This window comes from Pelodiscus sinensis, chromosome 10 (genome assembly GCF_052426305.1).
Source record: "Pelodiscus sinensis isolate ZL-2025 chromosome 10, ASM5242630v1, whole genome shotgun sequence".
Taxonomy (NCBI): Eukaryota; Metazoa; Chordata; order Testudines; family Trionychidae; genus Pelodiscus; species Pelodiscus sinensis.
Window position 1 is genome coordinate 918,973 of NC_143061.1, and position 24,116 is coordinate 943,088.

Consider the following 24,116-nt stretch of genomic DNA (forward strand, 5'->3'; position numbering starts at 1 on the left):
GACATGTGCTGCAACTGTTTGTAATAGTTTCCTAAGTACTAAGGCTGCATCTAGACTGGCAAGATTTTGCACAAAAGTGACTACTTTTGCACAAAATCTTGCCACTTGTCTACACTGGCCACAAGTATTTGCGCAAGAACACTGACTTTGTACTATACTTTGTACTCCGACGCTCCTGCTCAGGGATAAGCCCTCTTGCACAAGTATTCTTGCACAAGAGGGCCAGTGTAGACAGACTAGTTAATTTCTTGCACAAGACAGCCCGATGGCTAAAACAGCAATTGGAGCTTTCTTGTGCAAGAGAGCATCTACACAAGAGAGCATCTACACATGGATGCTTTTGTGCAAAAGATGTCTTTTGAGCAAAAGCATCCTTGCCAGTGTAGATGCTGTCTTGCACAAATACTTTTAATGGAAAAACTCTTCCGTTAAAAGTATTTGCGCAAAATCATGCCAGTCTAGACGCAGCCTAAGGGTTTTGTGTTCTGATATATTCCATTGCTGTAGTCCAGATGAGAAGTGATAAAAGCTGTGAATTACTGAAGCTATCTTCATCTGCCAGGATAGGATGGAAAGCATGGGTCCCAGATGTTATTAAGCATTACTTATGGATGTTGGAATGTGAGAGTGCTATGTCAGCAGGGAATTAAAAAATAGTCCCTGTACTACAGACTGAATTGACCAAGGTGTGTGTGTGGACTTTGTCAGAAGCGAGCCATGGCTGCAAACTCCGTTTCTTATTTTCAGTGATTTTTCTTTGGTTTTTGCTGCCAAAGTGCATGGTCGTCTGGAAAAGAAAACGTAATCTGTTGTGGCCCCTCTTAGGAGTCCTTGCGGAATTTTAATTAAGCAGCATCCCTGGATTACATTGCTTTTTTCTTTTACTGGATACAGTGCACCTTCTATGGGAATATATGGGAAAACTCCTTCCATAGTTTTGCTTCCAGTTTTTATTTGCCAGGACATGATTTTAGCGTTATCAGTTCTCACATGAAGTGGAACTGGTTGTACTTACAGTTTCCACATACTATTAAAGTGACCATCTGATTACCAAGAGCCTCTCTTGTGTGCCCTCAACTCTGTATCACTCCAGAAATACATGATCCCTTCAACTTTTCAGTCCCTTCCCACAGCTCTTTTGCTTGCTTGTGCATTAAAGATCTAAAAACATGTCCTGTGAGGAAAAACGGCTTTTAGTCTGGAGAAGAGAGGACCTTCTGGAGTGACAACAGTTTTCAAGTACATGAAATATTCCTACAAGGAGGAGAATGAAAAATTGTCTTGTTAACCTCTGAGAATAGGACATGAAGCAATGGACTAAAACCGCAGCAAGGGAAATTTAGGCTAGACATTAGGGAACTACCTGTCAGGATAGTTAACACTGGAACAGATTACCTAAGAAGGTTATGGAATCTTTGTTGAATCTTTTCTTTAAAACCTCCAATGACAAATACTTCCCAGGAACTCTGCTTATTATGTTGTCCCACTTGAGTGCAGGAGACTGGCTGAGATGGCCTGTTGAGGTCACTTTCAGTCCTACACTTCTGAGATTCTGTGATTATTGAAAAAGGCTCCAGGATTTCTTCCTGACTCTGGTTCTGGCTGCCCCTAGCTCAGCTAGGTTAAATGTTTATCTTGCGGGAGGGGAGAGAAGAAAAGAATTTAGAAGAGACTGCCAGGAAATGTGGGCTGCTGCTCAGAAAGTGTCTGTCAGCAATGCAACTGTGAATGAGAAATTACCCTAAAAGTCCCATTTAAATGTACAGAAGCAATTTATGGAATGAATCACTTGCATCCTGTATTTGTTAATCTTGTTAATTTATTTGATTTTTATAATTACACGTTTGAAATTAACACAGAATTGAACTTTTTGACTATTAAGGCAAATAGTTTTTAGTGGGATTTTTTCCAAAACCAACTTGTTCTACATACCTTTTACATACATCATTGTTTAACTAAGGCTTATAAAGCGTTTAAGATGCTAGGACATTTAATTATACCTTTATTGCATTTTCTTTTAAACATTTTTCTTCTTAGTTTATGATTATTACTTTTTAAAATAGTTTTGTGCGGCTTTACTATTAAGCTGAATTAGGGATGTAAAATTCTATTTAATTGATTAACTGGAGAGGTGGGTGAGAGGCAACAGCCCCTCCCAATTGACTGGCACTGCTCTATCTGAGCTAACCAGAACCTGTAAATCTCACCTTTAGCCATTCATGTGCCTAAGATGAAGCTGATAAATTTTAAAAAAATCATCTAAAAATTGTTTTTCTTTGCTATGTTACCTTATAGATTATTGGTGGTGCAGGAAGTTGCAATTTTTTTTCCAACTAAACATCTATGTTTGAGAGTCTGTTTAATGTTTTTTTGTTTTTTTTAAAACTGCTTTTATTTATTGCCTTGTAACTTTTTAGTGTGTTTTTCACAAGAGAGAGTTTTTGCTTGGGTTCTGTTCATTGCTGTATTTTAGGCTCTGTTTACACTATACAGCTCCAGCAGTATAGCTGTGCAGATATGCTGCAAAAAGTTAGGCAGTGTAGCTGCTGTTTGTCAGCTGTTGACAAAATACTCTCCTACTCCCACCCCCACCCCTTTAGGGGCTTTAGCTTTGTTGGCAGGAGAATGCTCATGCTTGAGTTGCTGTTCACACCAGCACTTTTTTGGCAACACTTTTGTCTATTGGGGTGTCATTTTTAACACATTTTAACATTGCCTTGGCAAATGCTTTGTTTTACTGGTGCTTTTGTTGCCTTATCTTTATTCTGTCTCTCAGATAGCTGAGATTTTAGTGAGCTCACTTCTACACTTCAGCTTTTTTTTGTGACATGCAGTTTCAGCTGCTGTTTAGCTGTAGTGCTGAGTTAGAAGGAAAAATAATCTCCTCCTCCTCTGCCCAGATTATATTTCCTATTAGGACATTCAGGCCTTGTCTGTGCTACCAAGTTTTGTTGACAAAATTTATCTCAACTGGGGATGTAACTAGGGATGTAAGCGACTAGTTGACTATCTGATAAACATGAGATTATCTTTCTGCCTCTATCAGAGGGGGGGGGGGGAGCAGGAGCTGGTGCTGTGGGGAGATGGCTTAAAAGCTGGTTTCTCTCCTGAGCCATCTCTGTGGGAGGCAGGGCGGGGGCAGAGGTGTAGTGGGGGACCATATGTGAGCTGGGACAGTCAATTGATTCCTGACTCGTGCCCGGTTCCAGATGCTGCATCTCTGCTTTTTAAATATATTAAGAGCCGCTCAGGCTTATCAGTTAATCATGTAGTTGTCTACACATTGACATCCCTAGCCAATACTTTGTAGGATACAGCTAAAATTTCAAGGGAGCTTGATAATTTGGGGAGCTGGGCTATAGACAACAAAATGAAGTTAACAAAGGCAAATGACAGGTGCTACATTTTGGGGAAAAAACTAAATGCATAAACACAGACTGAGGAATAACTGGCTTGGCAGCAGTACCGCGAAGAAGGATCTGGGAGCTGTGCTGGATCATGCTATGCTGTTTTGTACTGCATTAGAAGTATGGCATGCAAGTTACTGGAGGAGATAGTACTGCTTTATTTGCTTGGTTAGGCCTTAGCTGCAGTGCTATATCCAATTTGTTCCCTGCTGTATAGCAAGGAAGTAGAGAAATTGGAAAGGATTCAGAGGCAAGCAACAGAGATGATCAAAGGATGGAATGCAAGCCATATGAGCATAGGTTGAAGGAACTTGGTGAGTGTAGTTGGAAAAGAGTTTAAGGGAGGCACATGGCAGCCGTCTTCAAATATTTGAAATCTGCTGTAAAAATAATGGAGAAAAGTTTTTCTCTCTTGCCACAGAAGGCAGGATAAGAGACAATAGGTTCAAACTAGGAATGGTAAATATCAGTTAATTGAATAGTCGAGTAACCTCATGAATTCTTATCGGTTAGTCGATTATTTTGTAGTCCCCGGGAGTGGAGCCAGCAGCCAGTGCACCTCACTCCCAAGGAGCCACCTGACACTCCATGCTGCTGCCTCTGTGTGTGATGCCATGCTGTGAGAGGAGCCAGTTTAAAAACCAGCTCTCCTTGCAGACCGGCTGCTTGTCACCTTGTGCTGTTGCTTCTGATAGAGGCAGCAGTGTGGGGTGGCAGTGGTCTGAGCTCCCAGACCTGGGGCAAACTGGAACTGAGCTGGGCTGTCTGCCTGCCAGGCTCCTAGTACACTTTAAACGGAGAGCCACAGCAGGGGTCAGACTTGGACCATCGCAAGCCAGGACTGATGTTTTTATGATTTTTTTTTGTTTCAGTTTTCAACTACAAGTTTAATTGCAATCAGACAGCTAACTTAATGAAGCCACTGAAAATGAAAGGTCAGTTCAGAGGTTAAAATAGGGAATGAACAAGTTAAAAATTATGAGTTGAATGTCTTCAGGTCATCAAGACCTGATGAAATGCATCCTGGAATACTCAAGTAGCTGACTAAGGAGATATGAGCTATTAGCAATTGTAACGGCCATGGCCAACCTGCACAAAGCTGCTCCTGCGCACACCCCATCCCATCCCATCCCATCCCGAATGGCCCCCGCCAGCTCTCCCTTGGCTTCCCTGCACTTACTGGGTTGGAACTGCGGGGTTTTAAAAATAGCGCCCAAGATAGTGGTCATCTTAAAGGGGCAGTCTCCTTTAAAAATTTAAAAATTTTGTTTTTGTTTTTGCTCGACAGTTCTGTTCTGGGAGGCTTTTTTCTTTTCTTTACAATTCTGGTGCAGCTCTTCGCATTTTTTCTGCTGCTGTTTTGGCTCTCTGTTAAATGGATTGGCCACCCCTGAATTATAAGATTGGCCATACTGGGTCAGACCAAAGGTCTGTCTAGCCCAGTATCTTGTCTTCCAACAGTGGCCAGTGCCAGATGCCCTGGAGGGAGTGAACAGAACAGGGAATCAAACGATCCATCTCCTGTCTTCCATTTCCAGCCTCTGGCAAAAAGAGGCTAGGGATGCCATTCCTACTCATCCTGGCTAATAGCCATTGATGGATCTCACCTCCATGAATTTATCTAGTTCTTTTTTGAACTGTGCTAAAGTCCTGGTCTTCACAACATCCTCTGACAAGGAGTTCCATGTGTTGACTGTGCACTGTGTGGAAAAAATACTTCCTTTTTATTTGTTTTAAATCTGATACCTGTTAATTTCATTTGATGACTCTTAGTTCTTATCTTATAGGAACAGGTAAATAACTTCCTTATTCACTTTCTCCATGCTTATCAAGATTTTATAGACCTCTATCATATCACCCCCTAGTCTTCTCGTGTCTAAGATAAAAAGTCCCAGTATTTTTAATCTGTCTTCATATGGTACCCATTCCAAACCCCTAATAATTTTTGTTTCCCTTTTTTGAACCTTTTCCAATGCCAGTGTAGTTTTTTGAGATGAGGGAATCACATCTGTATGCAGTATTCAAGATGTGGGCATACCATGGCCTTGTACAGAGTCAATAAGATAGTCTCTCTTTGCTATTCCTTTTTAAATGATTCCTAATGTTGTTTGCTTTTTTGACTGCTGCTGCATATTGAGTGGATGTTTTCAAAGAACTCTATCGTAACTCCCAAGTTCTCTCTCTTCACTGGTAATAGCTAAATTAGTCCCTATAATTTTGTATGAATAGTTGGGATTAAGGATGTTAAATTGCGGTTACCTAGCTAATCCTATAGTCAGGGCTCGCCGAACCGCGGCGAGCCCCACTCACCAGCCGCACTGTCCGGCGATCTGCGCATGCTGGGCTCTTCTGGGTTGCAATCTACTCGCCACAGGTGAGTAGATTGCATTATTTGTCGAGCCCTGCCTATAGTCAATGCAAGTTGTATCAACTATATAATTAGTCGACAGGCCTGCTCTGCAGAGCCCAGTGGGATAGCTTTAGGAGCTGGCTCAAGCGGGGACTGAGCAGTTCCAGCTCATGATGGTTCCGGGGACACTACCTGCATAGCAGCTCTGCATTTTAAATGTAGCAAGAGCCACTAGGCTCTTTAAAATGCAGAAGCGCAGTATCGTGGACCAGCATGACCTGGGACTGCTCGGTACTGACTTGTGCTGAGTCCAGCAACAGCCCCTAGCCGTAGGGGGGCAGCTCCTTGCTGGGACCCCTGTGGACAGGGTCTGCTTTGCAGCAGCCTTCCCTATCCCTCCCCCTGCTGCCTCTGATTTTAAGCCAGCTCCCCCCAGCACTGGCTTCTGCTCCCCCCCATGCTGTCTCTCTCTAATAGGCAGAAAGGGGGGGAAGCGACTAGTCGAGTCACTACTCAACTGTCCGATAAGCTTATGCTTGTTGGATAGTCGGTTACTAGCTTACATCCCTAGTTGGGATTATTTTTCCCAATATGCATTACTTTGCATTTATCAACATTGGCTTTCTTTGATAGGCCATCACGCCTTGTGGATAACGGAGAAGTGGTGGACGTGGTGTAACTAGACTTAGGAGGTTGTGGAATTTCCATCACTGGAGCTATTTAAGAGCAGGTTGGATAGGCACCTTGGATGGTGCTTGGTCCTGCAGTGAGAGCAGGGGACTGGATTGGATGATCTCTCGAGATCCCTTCAGGTTCTAGTATTTTATGATTCTATGATGAAAATTAGTTTGCCATTTTGTTGCCCAATCACCTAGTTTTGTGAGGTCATTTTGAAGCTCTTCACAGTCTGCTTTGTTCTTAACTATATTGAGCAGTTTTGTATCATCTGCTATTTTTGCCACCTCACTGTTTACCCCTTTCTCCAGATCATTTATGAATAGATTGAATAGGATTGGTCCCAGTGGACTCTTGGGGAAAACCACTAGTTACCTCTCTCCATTCTGAAAACTGACCATTTTTCCTTCCCTTTGTTTTCTGTCTTTAATCAGTTATCAGTCCATGAGAGGCCCTTCCCTCTTCTCTCATGACAATTTACTTAAGAGCCTTTGGTGAGGGACCTTGTCAAAAGCTTTCTGGAAATCTAAGTACACTGTGACCGCAGGATCCCCCTTGTCCACATGCTTTTGACCCCCTCAAAAAGCACTAGTAAGGCATGATTTCCCTTTATAGGAACCATCAAATTATGTTAATCTACCTCAGGGGTGGTGAACCTCAGGCCCCAGCTTGCCTGGATCTGGCCGAAGCTCAGGGCTCCCCCACCTAGCATTGGTGAGTCTGAGCTTTCTGTGGGACTGGAGCACACAAAAGCTACTAGCTTGGGCCCCTTTAGGCTGTGGTGTGCAAGGGGAATATGGGGAGTGTCTTTCTCCTTCTCAGTCAGGGGTCATGTCAGTTAGGTTGGGTTTTGGGGGTTTTCTGGCTTCTCACTTGTGTGTAGCCCCGACTGATTTTTCTGTGAGTCTGCGGCCCCTGACCCAAAAAAGGTTTCCCACCCCAATCTGTTTGTCTGACAATTCTATTCTTTACTTTAGTTTCAACTAATTTGCCCGGTAATGACATCAGATTTACTAGACTGTAATTGCCAGGATCACCTCTAGAGCCCTTTTTAAAGATTGGCATCATATTAGCTATCTTTCAGTCATTATGTACAGAAGCTAATTTAAAGAATAGGTTACAAACCATAGTTAATAGTTCCACTATTTCTCATTTGGGTTCTTTCAGAACTCTTGGGTGAAAGCCATCTGGTCCTGGTGACTTGTAACTGTTAAGTTTATCAATTTGTTCCAAAAACTCTTCTGACACCTCAATCTGGGACAAGTCCTCTGATTTGTCACCTAAAAAGAATGACTCAGGTTTGGGAAGCTCCTTTAGCATCTTGATCGTCCCGTGGTCCCTCTGTGTATCAGGCTTTCTCCTTCTGGTATTCTTGAAAACATTTTGCTATTACTTTTTGAGTTTTTGGCTAGCTATTCTTCAGGCTCCTTTTTGGCTTTCCTTATATTTTTACATTTAATTTGACAGAGTTTATGCTCCTTTTTATTTTCCTGACTAGGATTTAACTTCCACTTTTTTTTACCTCTCACTGCTTCTTTTACTTGGTTGTTAAGCCATGGTGGCATTTTTTTTGTTCTCTTACTGGATATTTTATTTTGGGATATACATTTCTATTGGGCTTCTATTATGGTGTCTTTGAAAAGTTTCCATGCAGCTTGCAGGGATTTTACTTTTGTCATTGTATCTTTTAATTTCTGTTTAACTATTCTCATTTTTGTGTAATTCCCCTTTCTGAAATTAAATGCCACAATGTTGGGCCTCTGTGGTGTTTTTTTCAGCACAGGGATGTTAAATTTTATTACATTATGGTTGCTATTTCCAAGCGGTCCAGTTATGTTTACCTCTTGGACCAGATCTTGTGCTCCATTTAGGATTAAATCAAGAATAGCCTCTCCCCTTGTGGGTTCCAGAACTGGCTGCGCCAAGAAACAATCATTTGAGGTGTCAAGAAATTTTATCTCTGCATCCCGTGTTGAGGTGATCTGTAGCCAGTCAATATGGGGATAATTGAAATCCCCCACTAAATAATTATTGAGTTTTTTATATTTATAGCTTCTCTAATCTCCCTTGGAAATACTTAAATCACTATCACTGTCCTGGTTAGGTGGTTGATAATAAATCCATACTGGTATATTCTTATTAGAGAAAGGAATTGCTATCCATAGAGATTCTGTGGGACATTGTTTCATTTAAGATTTTTACTTCATTTGATTCTACATTTTCTTTTACATATAGTGCCACTCCCCCACTAGCACGACCTGTTCTATCTTTCTGATAGTGTCTACATGTAGAGTTATACTATAGTTCTGTTAGGAAACTTCGATGCATAGACAAGTCCTAAAAGAGTCATCTTTTTTTTTTAAGTCTGCCACCTGGTATCACTTCCCCTTTCCTGTCTTTCTGGTGCTTGTGTGGCTAAGCAGGTACAGAAAGTATGCTCTTGTACACTGTGAAAATTCTTACCAGAATAGTTTGAAGGCTTGATGTTGACTACATGTTAATCTTTGCTGGACTAATGACTATATGAATCCTTGGGCAACCCTAGCTGGAATTCCTACTCCTTAGGTTGGTGAAAGAAACATTAACCAGGGTGCTGTTTGACTTGGTAGGCAGGTTTCTGCCGGGTGGATAGATTACTAATAATGGATCTGCAACAGTCTGATGGCAGCTGCCTGTGTAGGTGAAGTGGTGAGTGAAAACAGGTGTCTGTAACTGTTGTGAGCAGTACTTTATTAAGAAAATGAAGAGTAGATGAAAGAATAGGTTTCCAAGAATTCTATCATGTGGATTGGTTATTAACAAGACAATGCTTGAATAGAGGAATGATAGGCTCCTTAGTCTAGGGAGACAGAATTGCAGGGGTAACTCACTTGGCCAAACTTGGTTGTGTTTGTGGTAGAGATGTTAAAAAATGTTTAAAAAAAAAATTAACTGTGTAACTGATCAAAATCTTGTCAATTACACAAATAACCTCTGGGTGTGGCTGCTGGTGTCTCCAACCCCCCGCCGCCGCCAGTTAACTGATTACTAGTAAGCATCAGCCGGTGAGTGTGATGGTTACTGGGTAATTGGTTACCCCCATTTACAGGGCTTGACAAACAGGGGTGAGAGCTACTCGCCAGCCCTGCACCGTGCCTGGGCCAAATTGGTGAATGGGGCGCACAGAGCGACTGGCTGAAATCTATTCGCCACAGGCGAGTAGAATCAGCGGTTTGTTGAGCCCTGCCCATTTACAACCCTAGTTTGGAGCATGAGTAAAAAGGCAGGCTGGTGATTTATATTATGCAACTGCATTGACCAAGTCCTGGCTGGGTTGATTGAGTTGGGTTGGTCCTGCTTTGGGCAGGAGGCTGGACTCGATGACTCCTGAGGTCTCCTCCAGCTCTTGGATTCTATGATTCAATTAGTGCATTTACAGTGGGGTTTTTTAAACGTGAATATGATTGGAGTTTAGCTCTATAGAGCTGCTCGAGGACTCTGTGTTTGAGTGGGAACACACATCTGTCGTGGCCTTTCACTATTTGTACAGATCAGGGAATGGAAACTGAAGGAGGACCTGCACGTTCTGCTTCCTTGTCAAAACAGAATAAAACGTCTTTTAGCATATGGTGAGACGTTCTTTTTCTCATTTCAGTAAAAAGTCCCAGAAGTGGGATGAAATGAATATCCTAGCTACGTACCATCCAGCAGGCAAGGACTATGGTTTAATGAAAATAGATGAACCAAGCACTCCCTACCATAGGTAAACCCACTTAAACGTCTTTTCTTTAATGACCTGAGTATAACAGAATACTTGGTTTTTCCTGAATGGCCTAGCAGCATATGTCAGCTTGTAAATGCCACTTGATCCACTAGCATGGTAGCTGGTGGCATGACAGGCTTTGTATAGTCCATCTGAACCTTTAAGTGATGGGCTTATGCAATATTAGATGGGAGAACTGTAGGGGTACTTTTGGAAGTACACTCCATGCTTTAAATGCAGGCTTATGTCAGTGGTTCTTACATTGGGGTCCATGGAGCACTAGTGGTCCCTGGATGCCTTGCAGGTGGGCTGTGGCTCCAGCTCGGCTCCTCTCTCCCCCTGCAGTGGGGAGCCTGCACTGTTGTTCCAGCCTCATGCCCCCTCATAAGGTTGGAGCACCAGCACCGGCTTCCTGATGGGGATGGGCATAGAAAGTCCCGAGTCTCCCTGCTGGATCCGGCTTATGTGGAAGAAGTGGGGCCAGAAGTGGCTCTGTGTGCTGCTGGGAGAACAGCAGTGCATGGGCGCACTCCCTGGAGGCTTTCTCCTCTACTCCCATTGTCTGGAATCTGGCCAGTGAGAGTGTCAGGATGCTGTGCCTGGGACAGGGAGCCCTGGGAGCAGTGCAGGGTGCAAAAGCAAGTAAGTGTCTCCCTCTCACAAACACACACACACCAAGACCTTGCACCCCCAGGCCTGCTCCTGCACCCTCCCTTCTGGCCAGACTCTGTGCCCTCCCTTGCTCCTGCTCCCACTCCCTGGCCAGACACCCTACTCTCAGCCTGCTCCTGCACTCCACCTCCCACCCAGATCCTACATCCCCATCCATATCTCTCTCCCTGTTCTACACACTGAACCCCTTATTACTGACCCCACCCAAGAGCCTGGGGGGGGCTATAAAATCCACTCACCTCGGAACCCCAAAAAGAGTTAATTTGGCCTATGGGAAGCCCTGAACCTCAGTCCTCTGGCACTCCAGCCCCATGGGTAGAGGGACAGGGAGGAGTGGGGTCTCTCAGTTGGGGGCTACATCAGTGAGGGTTGGTTTTTTTTGGAGGGGTTATTTTTGCTTCACTTGCAGTGCCCCCAACTGATTTTTCTGTGGTCAGTAGATCCTGACCCAAAAAAGGTTCCCCACCCCTGCCATAAATAAAGACAAAGTTGAAAGATTTTGTGTTGTACATAAATTAATATTTTACTTTATTTAAAATAAAGTTTGGTAAACTAACATGAGAAAGTTAAAGTGCTTCGTCTGTTTAATCATTTTGATTAATATTTCCTTTCTTACTATTTAAATTAAACCATTTTCCCTAGCTGCAGTATAGAGATGCAGGCAACTAGTTGACTATCCAATAAGGAAAAGCAGAGGCAGCAAGGGTGGGAGGGGAGCAGGAGCTGGTGCTGGAGGGAGCCAGCTTAAAAATGCCCCCAGCACTGTCTCCATGGGGGGTAGGGAAAACAGGGAAGTAGCAGGGACTGGGCATGAGCCTGGAATCAGCTGATTCCCGGCTTGTGCCCAGTCCCAGATGCTGCACCTCTGCTTTTTGAATGTATTAAGAGCCTACTGGCTCTTAATACATTTAAAAATCAGAAATGCAGCGGAGGGAGGAGAGGTCCGAGGCAAACGGTGACATCTGATTCCTGGCTCATACTGGGTCCCCACTGCTGTGCTTTAGCCTTTTAAATGTATTAAGAGCCAACAGGCTCTTAATACATTTAAAAAGAAGAGCTGCAGTGGAGTTAATTCCTTGGCCAGCAGTTAACCCTGCTGCAGCTCCTCCGCTTAATGGCTAATTGATTAGTTGATTAAACTAAATTTAACATCCCTATTTCAGCACTAGCAAAATGGCTCAGATGTAATTACATAATTAATGTCAAGTTTCCATTAACAGCTAGTGAGCCATAGAAAGGTTTGCGTTGAGCTGGGTGGGCCACAGGCCAAAAAGTTAGGGAATCGCTGGCTTATGCTGAATAGTTTGTACTATTTTTAATAGGAATAAATTGATTTTGAGAAGCTTTGAATGTTTTAAGCTTTACAGTTTTTTTGTAATTCTGTCTAAAGATTACAGCTTTAAACTGTGTGTAACAGGAAACACTACTATTTGCATCAAAATATTTAAACCAGAAAAAGAAAAAACCTGGAATCAAGTATTAAAGAAATAGTTGAACTAAAATAATTTCTGATAATATAGCTTAGTAGTGATCTTTTAGAATTAATTCTTGTGCACTTTTGTCTTTCTAGTATGGTAGGAGAGGATGATGAAGATGCAGTGAGTGATTCAGAATTGAATGAACCCATAACAGCAGATGTGTTAGCTAAAAAGTAAGTGATGGTTGCAGTAGAATGTTAACGAAATTTGAAGATTGTCCGTCTTTACAGTACCTTCTTGGTTTCTGGTAGATGTTACTGTTTTCTGTAAGAGCCAGAAGTTTCCATGAATACTCATGATTAGTAGCAGCATCTAATGTGAGTAGCACTAGTGAAAACAAACTTACTCAGCTAGAGATGTTAAAATGCATTTGTTTTTGTAAACGTGTAACTGCTGAAATTTTCAGCATTTGCACTTCACACACGAGCTCCCACCTTGTTCAAAGCCCCCTGCTGCTGCTGCCTCTGAGGAGGCAGTGGCTTAAAATCCGACTCTAGGTGCACTCCAGTTTACTCCCCCCCCCTCCCCTGCTGCCTCTGATACACACAGTTCCCCTTCTGCTTTTGTAACTGTGAAGGTTAACCGTGTGCACGGGTACATGTTCACTAGCTCAATTGTAACATGAGATACTAGTGCTAAATATCTTTATTATATATACCAGGAGGGTTTTTTAGGTATACTGTGACAAAATTCCTAATTCCTCACAATTGGTCCTGTGCTTCCAGGGAAGCACCTCTCCCTGTCTGGGGAAAACAGCAACTCCCTGTCTAATTGCTCGCCTCAATGGCTCACTACAGTTTCCTAACCCCCTTTACTTCAGGGGCAAGCCACAGTCCGATTTAGCTACTCTCAGGGACATACCAAGGGGAAGGAAACAATCTCTTTGTCTCTGGTGTTCTCTCTGGATATGGAGGCAATCACACTGGATTTCTTAACTCAGTCTTTCCCCTTCTATCAGGGGTTTACTTCCCTCAAACTTTTGGGGCCTGAAAAGGCTTTTTCCTGGGCAGGGCTTTTCTTGCCCTTTGTCTGTACCTGTAGAGGTTCCTCCTGGTATGTGACAGTATCTTTACTATTTCTGCTCTCCTGCACCATGCCCTCCTCCCACAACTCTTGAACTGACTGAAGGGGCATGCTTTTAGCCAGTCCTTGATTGGCTCCAGGTGTCCCAATAAACCTGTCCCCAACTCCTTCTAGCAGATTGTTGATGGCCTCCAGGTATTTTAATTACCATGAAGTACCTTGTTTGGTTACCAAGGAGACGGGGGCTTGTTTAATATACCCTGCTTTCTGTTACTTCCTTGTAGCCAGCCTGACGGCATCACAATATATACAGGCTAAGTACTTAATTGTGAGCCATTGATATGCTGCTTCAGCACTTCTTCCTGTGCCTTTTGGTTAGGTTAGCAGTGGCAGCTGAAGGTAAAGGACCCAGGATTCTAGCTCAAGAAGTGTACAGCGAGGATGAGGATGATGATGAAGAGTTAACACCTGAAGAACGGGGTAGGTTTTATTTTTTCTGCTAAATTCTGAGTAGTTAGAAGGATGCTGTGATCTAAAACTGGAGAAACAGTCTTTCTAGAGGTGACTTGGATTCCTTATTGCCTTTGATACTTCCAAGTTTGGTTAGATTGAATTGCATCCATTATACTAGTCTGAGAGCAAGTTCATAAGGATGAGACTCTCTTGTTTCAAAGGAGCTCTTATTGTAGGATGAGTCCATGGGAGTAGTTTCCAAAAGTGCTTGTTTATTGAGCCACAGATGGTTCTGTTTTAGAAGGTTACCACTTAATCAGCACACCTTTCAGTTGGACTTTGTTAGGGCTTGTCAAGTGATTAAAAAAAGTGATTAATCTCAACATTAAAAGTTTGTGATTAATCACACTGTTAATAATAGAATACCATTTATTTAAATATTTGTGGATGTTTTTCACATTTTTAAGATATTTCTGTTACAATACAATGCGTACAGAGCTCACTTATTTTTCATTACAGATATTTGTAATTAAAGCTTATTAATCAAGTTTGGTTAGTTCAACTGTGGTTTACAGCCCTACACTGAATTACAAATAACTGTCTCTTGCTAGCTGTGTATCACTTCTGCCTCTTAATGGGCAGGAAAAGCACCTATACTTTCTAGCCAATGTAATTCTATGAATCAGCTGGGAGAGGAGCTAGCAGGCTATTCATAGTGATCCCTAAATAGGATCTCTCAGTACAGCTTCAAAGCAGACACTACTCTGAATTAATTTGGCTTATAGCATTTTAACAAAATAGTAAAGCAATGAAACATCTTGGGGTACAAACCCGGGTGTTGATTGTAGAGAGATACAGGTTGGGCTTCCCTGGTCCCAACAAGGGAGTTTGCTGGACAGGGGAAGTTAGGCCTTGGACTCTCCAGGGGCTCTCCTCCTGGCTGTGGCCCTGGCCAGTGCATTGCTCCCAGCCTACTGGTGAGGCTCCTCTCTGGGCTGCCGGCCCGTCTCCTGGCTGGCGGGTCTCTTTTCTGGACCCACTGACCCTGTGGGCTGCCAGCTGCTGGCAACCTCGCTGGCTGGGGCTCTCTGGTCCTGTTAGACCACAGATGTTGCTGGACCAGAGTGTCCCGGACCACAGAGGGTCAACCTGTACTGCTGTTTCTTGTTTTTTCTGGTTCCACACTGCATGTCCAAAAATGAAACTTAACGTTCAGATTCTAACAAGGAAATTGAAGCTGTGCATGAGACTGTCAAGAAGTAAAGATTAATATGATTGTGGTGAATTGCCATAACCTAAGCCAATATCTATTTTATAGGAAAAATGTAGGATGTGAGTTTCTGGGGCTAGGATCTTAGGTGGGTGTGTGGAAAGAGCTTTTCTTCTCCATTTGGTAAAACGGTTCCTGGTGGCTGACTCTTGGCAGTTAGCAGGCAAGCAAGTTAAGCCAGCTGTAGGGCTTGATCTGCTAGACTCTGCAGTGATTTGTTCAAGTTGTCCATAGGACTAAGATGAGGCTAGTCTTAAATTGCTGAACAAGAAGGCACTACGCCTTTTAATTCACTGAATGAAACATTCCCATATGTTTTTATTTGGTCCATGTCAAGTCACATGTGTTTGGTGAGCACAACTCAGTCTTATAAAATACCCTCAATACAGTCAGATTTCCTTCTTTTCCTTCTTCCTTATTAGTATCACCTCTACCAAACATAAGTGTTTACAGATAATTAAGTAGCAACAAATCTAATTCTTAAATTGTTTTCCCCATGTGTCCTGGTGCTGTATCTCTAAATCTTCCCAAAACAGATGATCCCCTAGCAAAGGTATGTGAGGAGTAAGTTGTGCCCCACTCCTCTGAGATTTATTTTCACTTGGAAAAATTTTATGGATACCTTATTAATTGTCAGTTTGATAGCATCCTTCCATAAAGTACTTTAAACTAATTACTTAAAGCAAAACATACAATAACTTACATGACACAAAGATTGCATCCGCTCCAGGAGAGGCAACTCCTATCTCGCAAACAGTGCAATGTTGGAATCATTCCAAAGAACTAATGTAAAAATATATCTGTGTAAGGGATGTGAAGGACTAGTCAACTATAAGATAAGCAAATGCTCATCGGATAGTCGACAGGCTAGTTGACTAGTTCCTCTCTCCCCCCCCCCCCTTCCTGCCTCTATCAGAAAGAGTTTCTGGGGGAAGAGGAAGGGGTACTTCAAAGTGGCAGCACCATGTGGAGCCTGGGGTCAGGCTCCGGGCTGCATGCAGCACTACCACTTTGAAACACCGCATGCAGCCCAGAGCTAGCTGGGTTGTCCCCAGGCTGCACACAGCATTTCAAAGCGGCAGCGCCACGTGGAGCCCGAGATCAACTGGGGACTCCCCTGCTGACTCCGGGCTCTGTGCGGTGCTGACGCTTTGAAACGTTTGAAACCTGACGTTGGGCTCCCCATAGCGTTTAGAAGTGACAGCGCCACACAGAGCCTAGGGTCAGTCCCCAGCTGACCCTGGGCTCCATGCGGTGCTTTCACATTTAAAGTGTAACAACAGCCTTAGGGCTACACCTCAAAGGCGGAAGCGCCCTATCGACTAATCGAATAGTCGATGCACAATGCTTCAGCTATTTGATAGTCAATTACTTGATATTTAACATCCCTAATCTGTGTGTTGAACATGGTTTTTCCCACTCTTTCTACAGAAAAAAGGAAGCAGTTTGAAATGAAGAGAAAAATGCACTACAATGAAGGACGAAATATTAAATTGGCAAGGCAGCTAATGGCAAAAGAACTACATGGTGAGGCGGAAGATGAGGATGATGAAGATGAGGAGATGCATGATGCTGTAGAAGTAGAAAACATGAATACAGAAACCCCTGAACCTGGTAAGCAGCTATTGGTCAAAGGCATGTTTAAACATGGTGGTTCTTTGAACTGATAAAAGTGCTAAAAAGCAAAGCAGTTTATCTTTCTCTCCCACTCCTTATGTAGCCCCAAAGGCAGAGAGTATCCCTTTCCCTATGTTGAATTTAAATAGCATTTATCATTGTTGTGTCTAGGCATCACCTTGACATCTAGTTCTTAGCTTTGGACGTGTCAGAGGGATAGCTGTGTCATTCTGTAACTTTAAAAACAAGTAGTAACTTATGTTATTTCGAAATAGAGTGTGGGTCTACATAGCAAGCCTGTTGTTTTGAAATTAGGCTTTTTACTTCGACTTCTGTAACCCTGATTTCATGAGGAATAAGGGAAGTCAAAGGAAGAGTGTTCCTCCTTCGACTTCCTGCTGTGTAGACAGCGTCAAAAGCTGAGTTAAGCTACTTCGACATCAGCTATGCAGTTAACATAGCTGAAGTTGTGTAGATTAACTCTACTTTAGTCAGCAGTGTGGACATGCCCTTAGTTGCCACGGGGCTACTCATTTCTTAGCTTTGGAAATGCACCACATTGGTAGTGTTGGCCCATACCCAGGGATTCTGCTTCGTGGTGACACAATGGATAAGGAAACCCCTGTCTTTCAAAGACTTCAGAAGTTCTCTCTCACCAGTCATACTTCCACTGAATAAGCAGAATCTTGTTGCAGCAGATGCCAGAACTTTTATTGAGGTGAGAGCAAGCCCTGTAGTGATACCTGAAATAAACACAGCATGCAGGAGTGCCTCTGTGCTTGTTTGCCACTCTGCTGCCATACCGCCTTGTGGCCTGGAGCCACCCCGCATAAATGCTATAGGGTGGCAGAGCAGAGCCAAAATCTTCCACTTACAGTTGTGCAACTGTTCAGCTAAGCTGCTAGGACATTGGTCTGTGTCTTTATTTTATAAAATGGCGTGTTTCTGTCTGAGGGGCAGGTGTATTAGTCTGTAGCAAGTAGTTGTCCAGTGCCTAGAGACAAACAAAACTTGTAGCTGTTTTGTATCTGCACTGAGGAGCCCAGCCTCCTTGCCATCTCACCTGCTGGAAGAGTGCTGTGATTTCTAGTTGGTGGTTGTTCATGGAATCTGTTTCAAGTCTCCAGTCTTTGTATCAGCTTCTCGCTAGCAATTTTCTATAAATGTGAAATTTCATACCACCTCAAGCTGTTGGGGTGAGAGAGAGTGCATGCTTTCTCTTTCCATCTCTAAGCTTCTTGTCTGCAATACTGTACTCTTCTGTTCCTTCCCCAAGTTGTATTTGGGGTGTCCTCCCTATTAAGAATGATTGTGTCTACTTCTGCTGAAGCTTAGCTCTTTGAAACACTTGTAGGCATCATGAAATTGATGTGAGAGCACCACTGACATTAAGAAAAATGAACAAGACTGTAGTAGCCATGACTCTGAAATCTTAATGTTGCTGAGCTGCTGCTTGGCAAGCTGTAGCAGAAATATCCGAGCAGCTTACAGACTAGAAGATCCTATGTTTACATCTAGTTCATATTTGGAAGTTTTTCTTCACAGCTGTAGAGACTAAGGGTGTTAAAATGGGATTATGTGCCTAATCATTTAGTCAATACAATTAGTATCGACTGTATGATCAGTCGATAAGTGCCACTGTGCAGAGTCGCAGGGGGGGTAGCTCCTGGAGCCGACTTTAGTCAGGAATGAACCGTCCTGGCCCGTGCCAGCTCTGGAACCGCCACTGTGCTGTGGCTCTGTATTTTAAATGTAGTAACTTAGAACCGCAGGACTCTTACTACATTTAAAATGCAAAAATGCAGCAATCAGCGCTTGCCATGACTGCTCGGTCCTGGCTCACGCTGAATCGAGCAGCTCCTTTTCTCAGCGGACAGTCCTGGCCACCACAAACAGGGGTTGCTTTGTGGCAACAGCCTCTATCCACGGGGGGGGGGGGGGGACCAGCTTGCCGCTGGGACTCCTACAGACAGGGGCTGCTTCGCAGCAGTGTCCCCTATCCCTGCTCTGCTGCCTCTGATAGGCAGGCGACACCCTGGAGATGGCGCTGTGCGGGGGGGGGGGAGCCGGCGGAGACAGGCTTTTAAACTGGCTCGCCCCAGCACCAGTTCCTGTCTCTCTCCCACCTTCCTCCAGTCTCTTATAAAGGCAGCGGGGAAGGGGGGGTGGGTGCCCCTGCAGAGAGCACGGGGTGAGCGAGGATTGCTTGAGTCCTCGCTTGTCCCATGCTCCCTGCAGCGCTTCTGCTTCTGAAATGTACAAGATCCCCAGAGGGCTTTTGTATGTTTCCAAAGCAGAAATGCCCAAGGGGGACTGAACAGTCCCTGCTTGCACCATTTCCCTGCTGTGCCTCTGCCTCCCCTGCCCCCTGCAGAGTTGGTGCTGGGGGGAACTGGCTTTAACACCTGCTCTTGCTCCCCGCCCCTTGCAGCCTCTGTCTGATAGAAGCAGCAAGGAGGGAGGGAAGTGACTATCCGATAGCTGACTAGTCGCTAACACCCCGCGTATGAACTAGAGTCTTGTGTAAAATGAGAAATTCTATGGAAATGGTCTAGGCTCCCAGCTGCTATTTTCAGTTCTTGGCTATAAATCACAGACTTGGTGCTGCTATTATCCGCATCCCAGGGTGCACAGAATTCATCTGCCCAGCATAGCTTCCTATTTTGATGACAGAAAAATCCTTGTGGCCAAGTACTGCAGTTCCACGTTTTGCCCACTAGAGGCTGCTATAGCACCAAAATAGCCATCTGTGAGCAAAAAGCAGAACTGCTGCACCTTGGGCAAGAATATATTTTACTCAGGAAAAAGAAAATTCTGTGCATGCTCAGTGCTGCAGAATTCCAGGAGTAGAAGTTTATCATAACATCCTGTTCAGGGACTGTTAGGCCAGAATGGGCCACACAGGGCTCCTGTGGGGTCACAGATTGGGATTCAAAATGGCTAGTGGGGGGCATGGACTGGAATGTGCTCTCAGGAGCTACTGGGGCGGTAACTTTGAGCCTGGCGTTGATGGAGAAAGGCTTCAGGACCCATGGGCATGTGGGAACTGTGGGGACAGGGGCAGATGAGCCTGACTGGGAGAATCTTGGGGTCAGCCAGAGTTTCATGGGGGAGACTTCCCAACTTCCGACCAGTCTACTCCCCCATCCAGACCAATGGCTTCCAGGATCACGCAGGCTTTTTTGTTATCCCTAAGTCTCCCAAGCTTTTCACTGCTTCTGACAGGTGCAGGAAATACAATTCTGTATCATGATTTAAACAAATTACTCAACGTTCTGTATTAATATGCCTAGGAAAGAATTCTAGGTTGTCAAAAACAGTACCAGGATCTTTATTTTTTGGATCTGTATAGTTATAGACACCCTTCCTGAAAGATATTTTGAAATAATTGAAACTGGCATGATTTATATTGTGTTATTTTGACAAAATAGAGAATTTTGCAGAATTTTCAAATATCATGTATAGAATTGAATACAGTGGGTATTACCGGAGGGCGGGGGGGTGGAAGCTAAAGCTCACAATAATTGCTCCTGCGGAGTCGTCTTATATCTTTCCCAGACCCACTGTTTGTTTAGCTTTCGATGGTAATACATAATCCTAAGCCATATAATGGCATTTACTAGAGCTTCACTCTCTAGGGGAAAGGACGACTCCAGTAGGCATCTTTGCGGCCTTTCTGCATGGCTTCAAGATAGCACCACCTTTCTGCTCCCTGCTATAGAGCAGGGAGGCGGCTCCGCTCCCCAGCTGCATTCTCCCAGGGAAAGAAGAGCACACCTTTGCAGCATTTTTACATCTCTGCTGTTTGACGTCACTTCATTCTGCTTCATAGTCCGACTTCTGAGCTGCACCCGGTAATTATCCATTCTTGAGTGACTGCTCATGCCCAACTGATTGTACATTTTTCTAACGCTTTATTTACCAGTCCACCAGTCCCAGTAACTCTCCTAATTAGTTCAGCTTGAGTTTTCCCAACCTAACGGATTCCTTTTAGTGGACTTGTTGCTTAACATCCTGCTGTTAATTTTTTCATTTGTATCACTTGGCCTAATTGGTGAAATAGTTCACCACCTTTTAATCTCTAAGTAATAGGTGACTATCTGGTTCACTTTTGCTCCATTTGCCTAATTTATTTTTCTTTTGAAAATCCAATAACTCTCCAGTTTTATCTTCGCTGGTGGACTGAAAGCTCTTCTTTGAGCAATTGATTATACATACAGTGTTTGGGGCCAGAAATGATAAAAGGGGAATGAACTTTAAGCAAACCTGCATTAGTAAACGTCTTGTCCATATCTTCAATTCCTACCATCCTTCAGAACGTCATCTGCAATTAGGCTAATGCTAAGAGAACGGATAGCCCTCAGTGAGGCTTACAGATGTAATAGGCCAATAGGTGGGCAACAACTGTTGGTGGTTCTTCAGGTGATTGTGCACATATACATTCAACTGACAGTAAACACTCACTGTATTTGAGTTGGTGACTTTTCCAGCAGTGCCATGCGGTGGTGCAGGTGCCCAAACTCTCTTCTTGTGTTGAGCTGAGGACATAGAAGAGCATTGTCACCACTTCTCTTGGTTCCCTCTTACTGCCTGTGGTGAGAGTTGGAGCTCCCTGCACTATTCAGCTTTGGTTCACCAGCTTCTCTAAAGAGTTTTCTCACTGTCTAGAGTTCCACTTAATTTTCATATAGTTTAGGAGAGTTAGATTGTATGTTGTTACGAGAATTGATGGATTTAATATTAAGAAATACCCAGGGTTTAAGCAGTGTGCCACATGCCAGACTGTGACCCCTGTCACAGGTAGCACAAAATCTGCTTAATTTATTTAGGTGGGGACCTGAGAGGCATTTAGTGTGTATCTTCTTCAGTATCACAACAAAGAAACAGGTGGTTTTCTGAATTGGACCTTGACCACAAGAGGACGGACTCTCCAGCTACAAAAAGTGCCCTGACTTTGAGACAGACAGACATGCCACTCCTCGTCCACAGTGATTTCCTCCAAGTGCTCTAAGCTTCTGTCATCTGGGTCTCAGGGATGTTCAAAATCCCACTCTATTTGCCTCAGAAAAGGGCTTCCAGTAAATCCTCTGGTGAGTTGGAATCTGGCTGCTGACACCAGTGTTCACCGGAACCATCAAGATTGGTATCTCCACTATTGTCATTGACTCTGATGTTGTTGGCCCACATGGCTGAACAGTTACCTCTGGTGCAGTCAACTTTGGGGTCCTTCATTGCAGTGGTGGACCCTCTTATGTTTGCAGGTACCACTCTTCCTTGTTACAGCATCCATCACCAGTGGTGTCCATGTCTGCACAATCAACATGCATCATCAGCATGGCTCCATCTCTTGCACTGGCTTCTTCGTTTTCTGTCAGCACCACTGACACCAGTATACCTGACTACATTTCAGCTGCCTCGCTCACTTCTGTGAGCTCCCGTGGGCATTTCCTCTTGTCAGTCATTAGGGTGACACCTAAGACCTTCATGAACACTAGCTAGGACTGCTGTTCTATCTACTGAGGAGAGCTATTTCTTTTCTCTTCAGGGATACCAAAACTAAAAGTTATGATTGGCTTTTTTCAAGGAGGCCCCGGGTGGCACACACCACTTTAGGCCATATGAAGAGTGGAATATCTCCAAGGGAGTAACCTTACTGGGCATCTCGAACTAGTGCTATAGGGTCTAGGAGGTTGCTTTCGTTCATACCAGGGACTCTTAAGGAAGCCCCTTCCATGGGCCCATGGCTGCTTCCCTTGTTGTAGTCTACAGAAGAGAGAGCAATAATGAAGGAACCTAGCTGATCTATTCCTGCTCCAAATATTTTATCTTTTCCAGGTGAGGCTGTCGCCCAGGAATCAACATCTGCTTCTTTTCTGGGGGATGTTAGTGTTCCAAACCCTTGTGAGAAGGGTGGCCACATCTCTGGGAGTGCAGGCAGAGCTAGCACAAGATAATTGACACCTGTGCCCAGAGAGGGGCCACCCTTTCCATTAATGAAGCCTTGCTGGGCCTGGCCAACACCTTCCAACATTCTGCCTGTAGTAATACCGACACGGAGAAAGATTCAGGGAATGTTGTTTGATAAATAGATTCCTTACTAAGCATATTAATACAGAGTTTTGAGTACTCTATTGAAACGGCAATACAGAACCGTATTTCCTGCCCTCTTCTTCCTCCTCCCCCCACCGGCTCACAAGCCATGCAAAGGCTTGGGGGAGTCCAGGGTATTGGAGGAGCGGAGGGAGAGGGAAGGAGCCTGGGAGCGTACCTGAAGGCTGTTGGGCGTGGGTGAGAAATACTGAACAGGTTTCCGGGGGAGGAGCAGGGAAGGGTTCTTATGAAGCATTCCCCACGCAGACCCAGGCTGCCCCCTAGCCTCTCATATTCAATCAGGCACATCTGCCCTATCCCCATGTGTCCCTTCACCCCCACTCTTACACCTCCCCCCCATTTCACGTGTCCCTGCACTCCCTCCCCCATCCCAATGTGTATCTGAGCCACTGCCTTCCCCCGTGGCCCTGTACCCCTCCTTCATCCCTGTGTTTGTGTTTGCACTGAGCCCCCTCTTTGCATCATCCAGGTATCTGTGAGACACCATTCAGATGCTTCCCCTGTCTTGTGTCTAAGCTCCCATCCAGCTATCCCCTTTACATAAGAACATAAGAACGGCCGTGCTGGGTCAGACCAAAGGTCCATCTAGCCCAGTATCCTGTCTGCCGACAGTGGCCAGCACCAGGTGCCCCAGAGAGGGTGGACCGAAGACAGTGATCAAGCGATTTGTCTCCTGCCATCCCTCTCCAGCCTCTGACAAACAGAGGCCAAGGACACCATTTTATCCCCTGGCTAATAGCCTTTTATGGACCTAACCTCCATGAAATTATCTAGCTTCTCTTTAAACTCTATTATAGTCCTAGCCTTCACAGCCTCCTCTGGCAAGGAGTTCCACAGGTTGACTACACGCTGTATGAAGAAGAACTTTCTTTTATTAGTTTTAAACCTGCTACCCATTAATTTCATTTGGTGTCCTCTAGTTCTTCTATTTAGGGAACTAATAAATAACTTTTCTTTATCCGCCCTCTCCACACCACTCATGATTTTATATACTTCTATCATATCCCCCCTCAGTCTCCTCTTTTCTAAACTGAAAAGTCCCAGTCGCTTTAACCTCTCCTTATATAGGACCCGTTCCAAACCTTTAATCATTTTAGTTGCCCTTTTCTGAACCCTTTCCAAGGCCAAAATATCTTTTTTGAGGTGAGGAGACCACATCCGTACACAGTATTCAAGATGTGGGCGTACCATAGTTTTATACAGGGGCAGTAAGAGATTCTGGGTCTTATTTTCTATCCCTTTCTTAATAATTCCTAGCATCCCATTTGCCTTTTTGACCACCGCTGCACAGTGTGGAAGTTGTCAGAGAACTGTCCAC

At 44.2% G+C, this 24,116-nt stretch overlaps 1 protein-coding gene across 3 annotated transcripts in view; it reads left to right on the plus strand.

The window, feature by feature from the left end:
• PPP1R2 (protein phosphatase 1 regulatory inhibitor subunit 2) overlaps window positions 1–24,116 on the plus strand; it is a 33,383-nt gene that overhangs the window by 1,352 nt on the left and 7,915 nt on the right. The window contains exons 2-6 of one of the 3 annotated variants that reach the window (XR_012906345.2): window positions 10,067–10,174; window positions 12,417–12,497; window positions 13,727–13,827; window positions 16,502–16,684; window positions 20,326–20,541. Coding sequence is in view for 1 of the 3 variants with exons in the window: in XM_075938318.2 (XP_075794433.1) it covers window positions 10,067–10,174; window positions 12,417–12,497; window positions 13,727–13,827; window positions 16,502–16,684 (473 nt within the window). In the remaining 2 variants the exon portion in view is untranslated. The remainder of the gene's footprint in view (window positions 1–10,066; window positions 10,175–12,416; window positions 12,498–13,726; window positions 13,828–16,501; window positions 16,685–20,325; window positions 20,542–24,116) is intronic. The other 2 variants (XR_012906346.2, XM_075938318.2) reach the window with 2 other exon arrangements.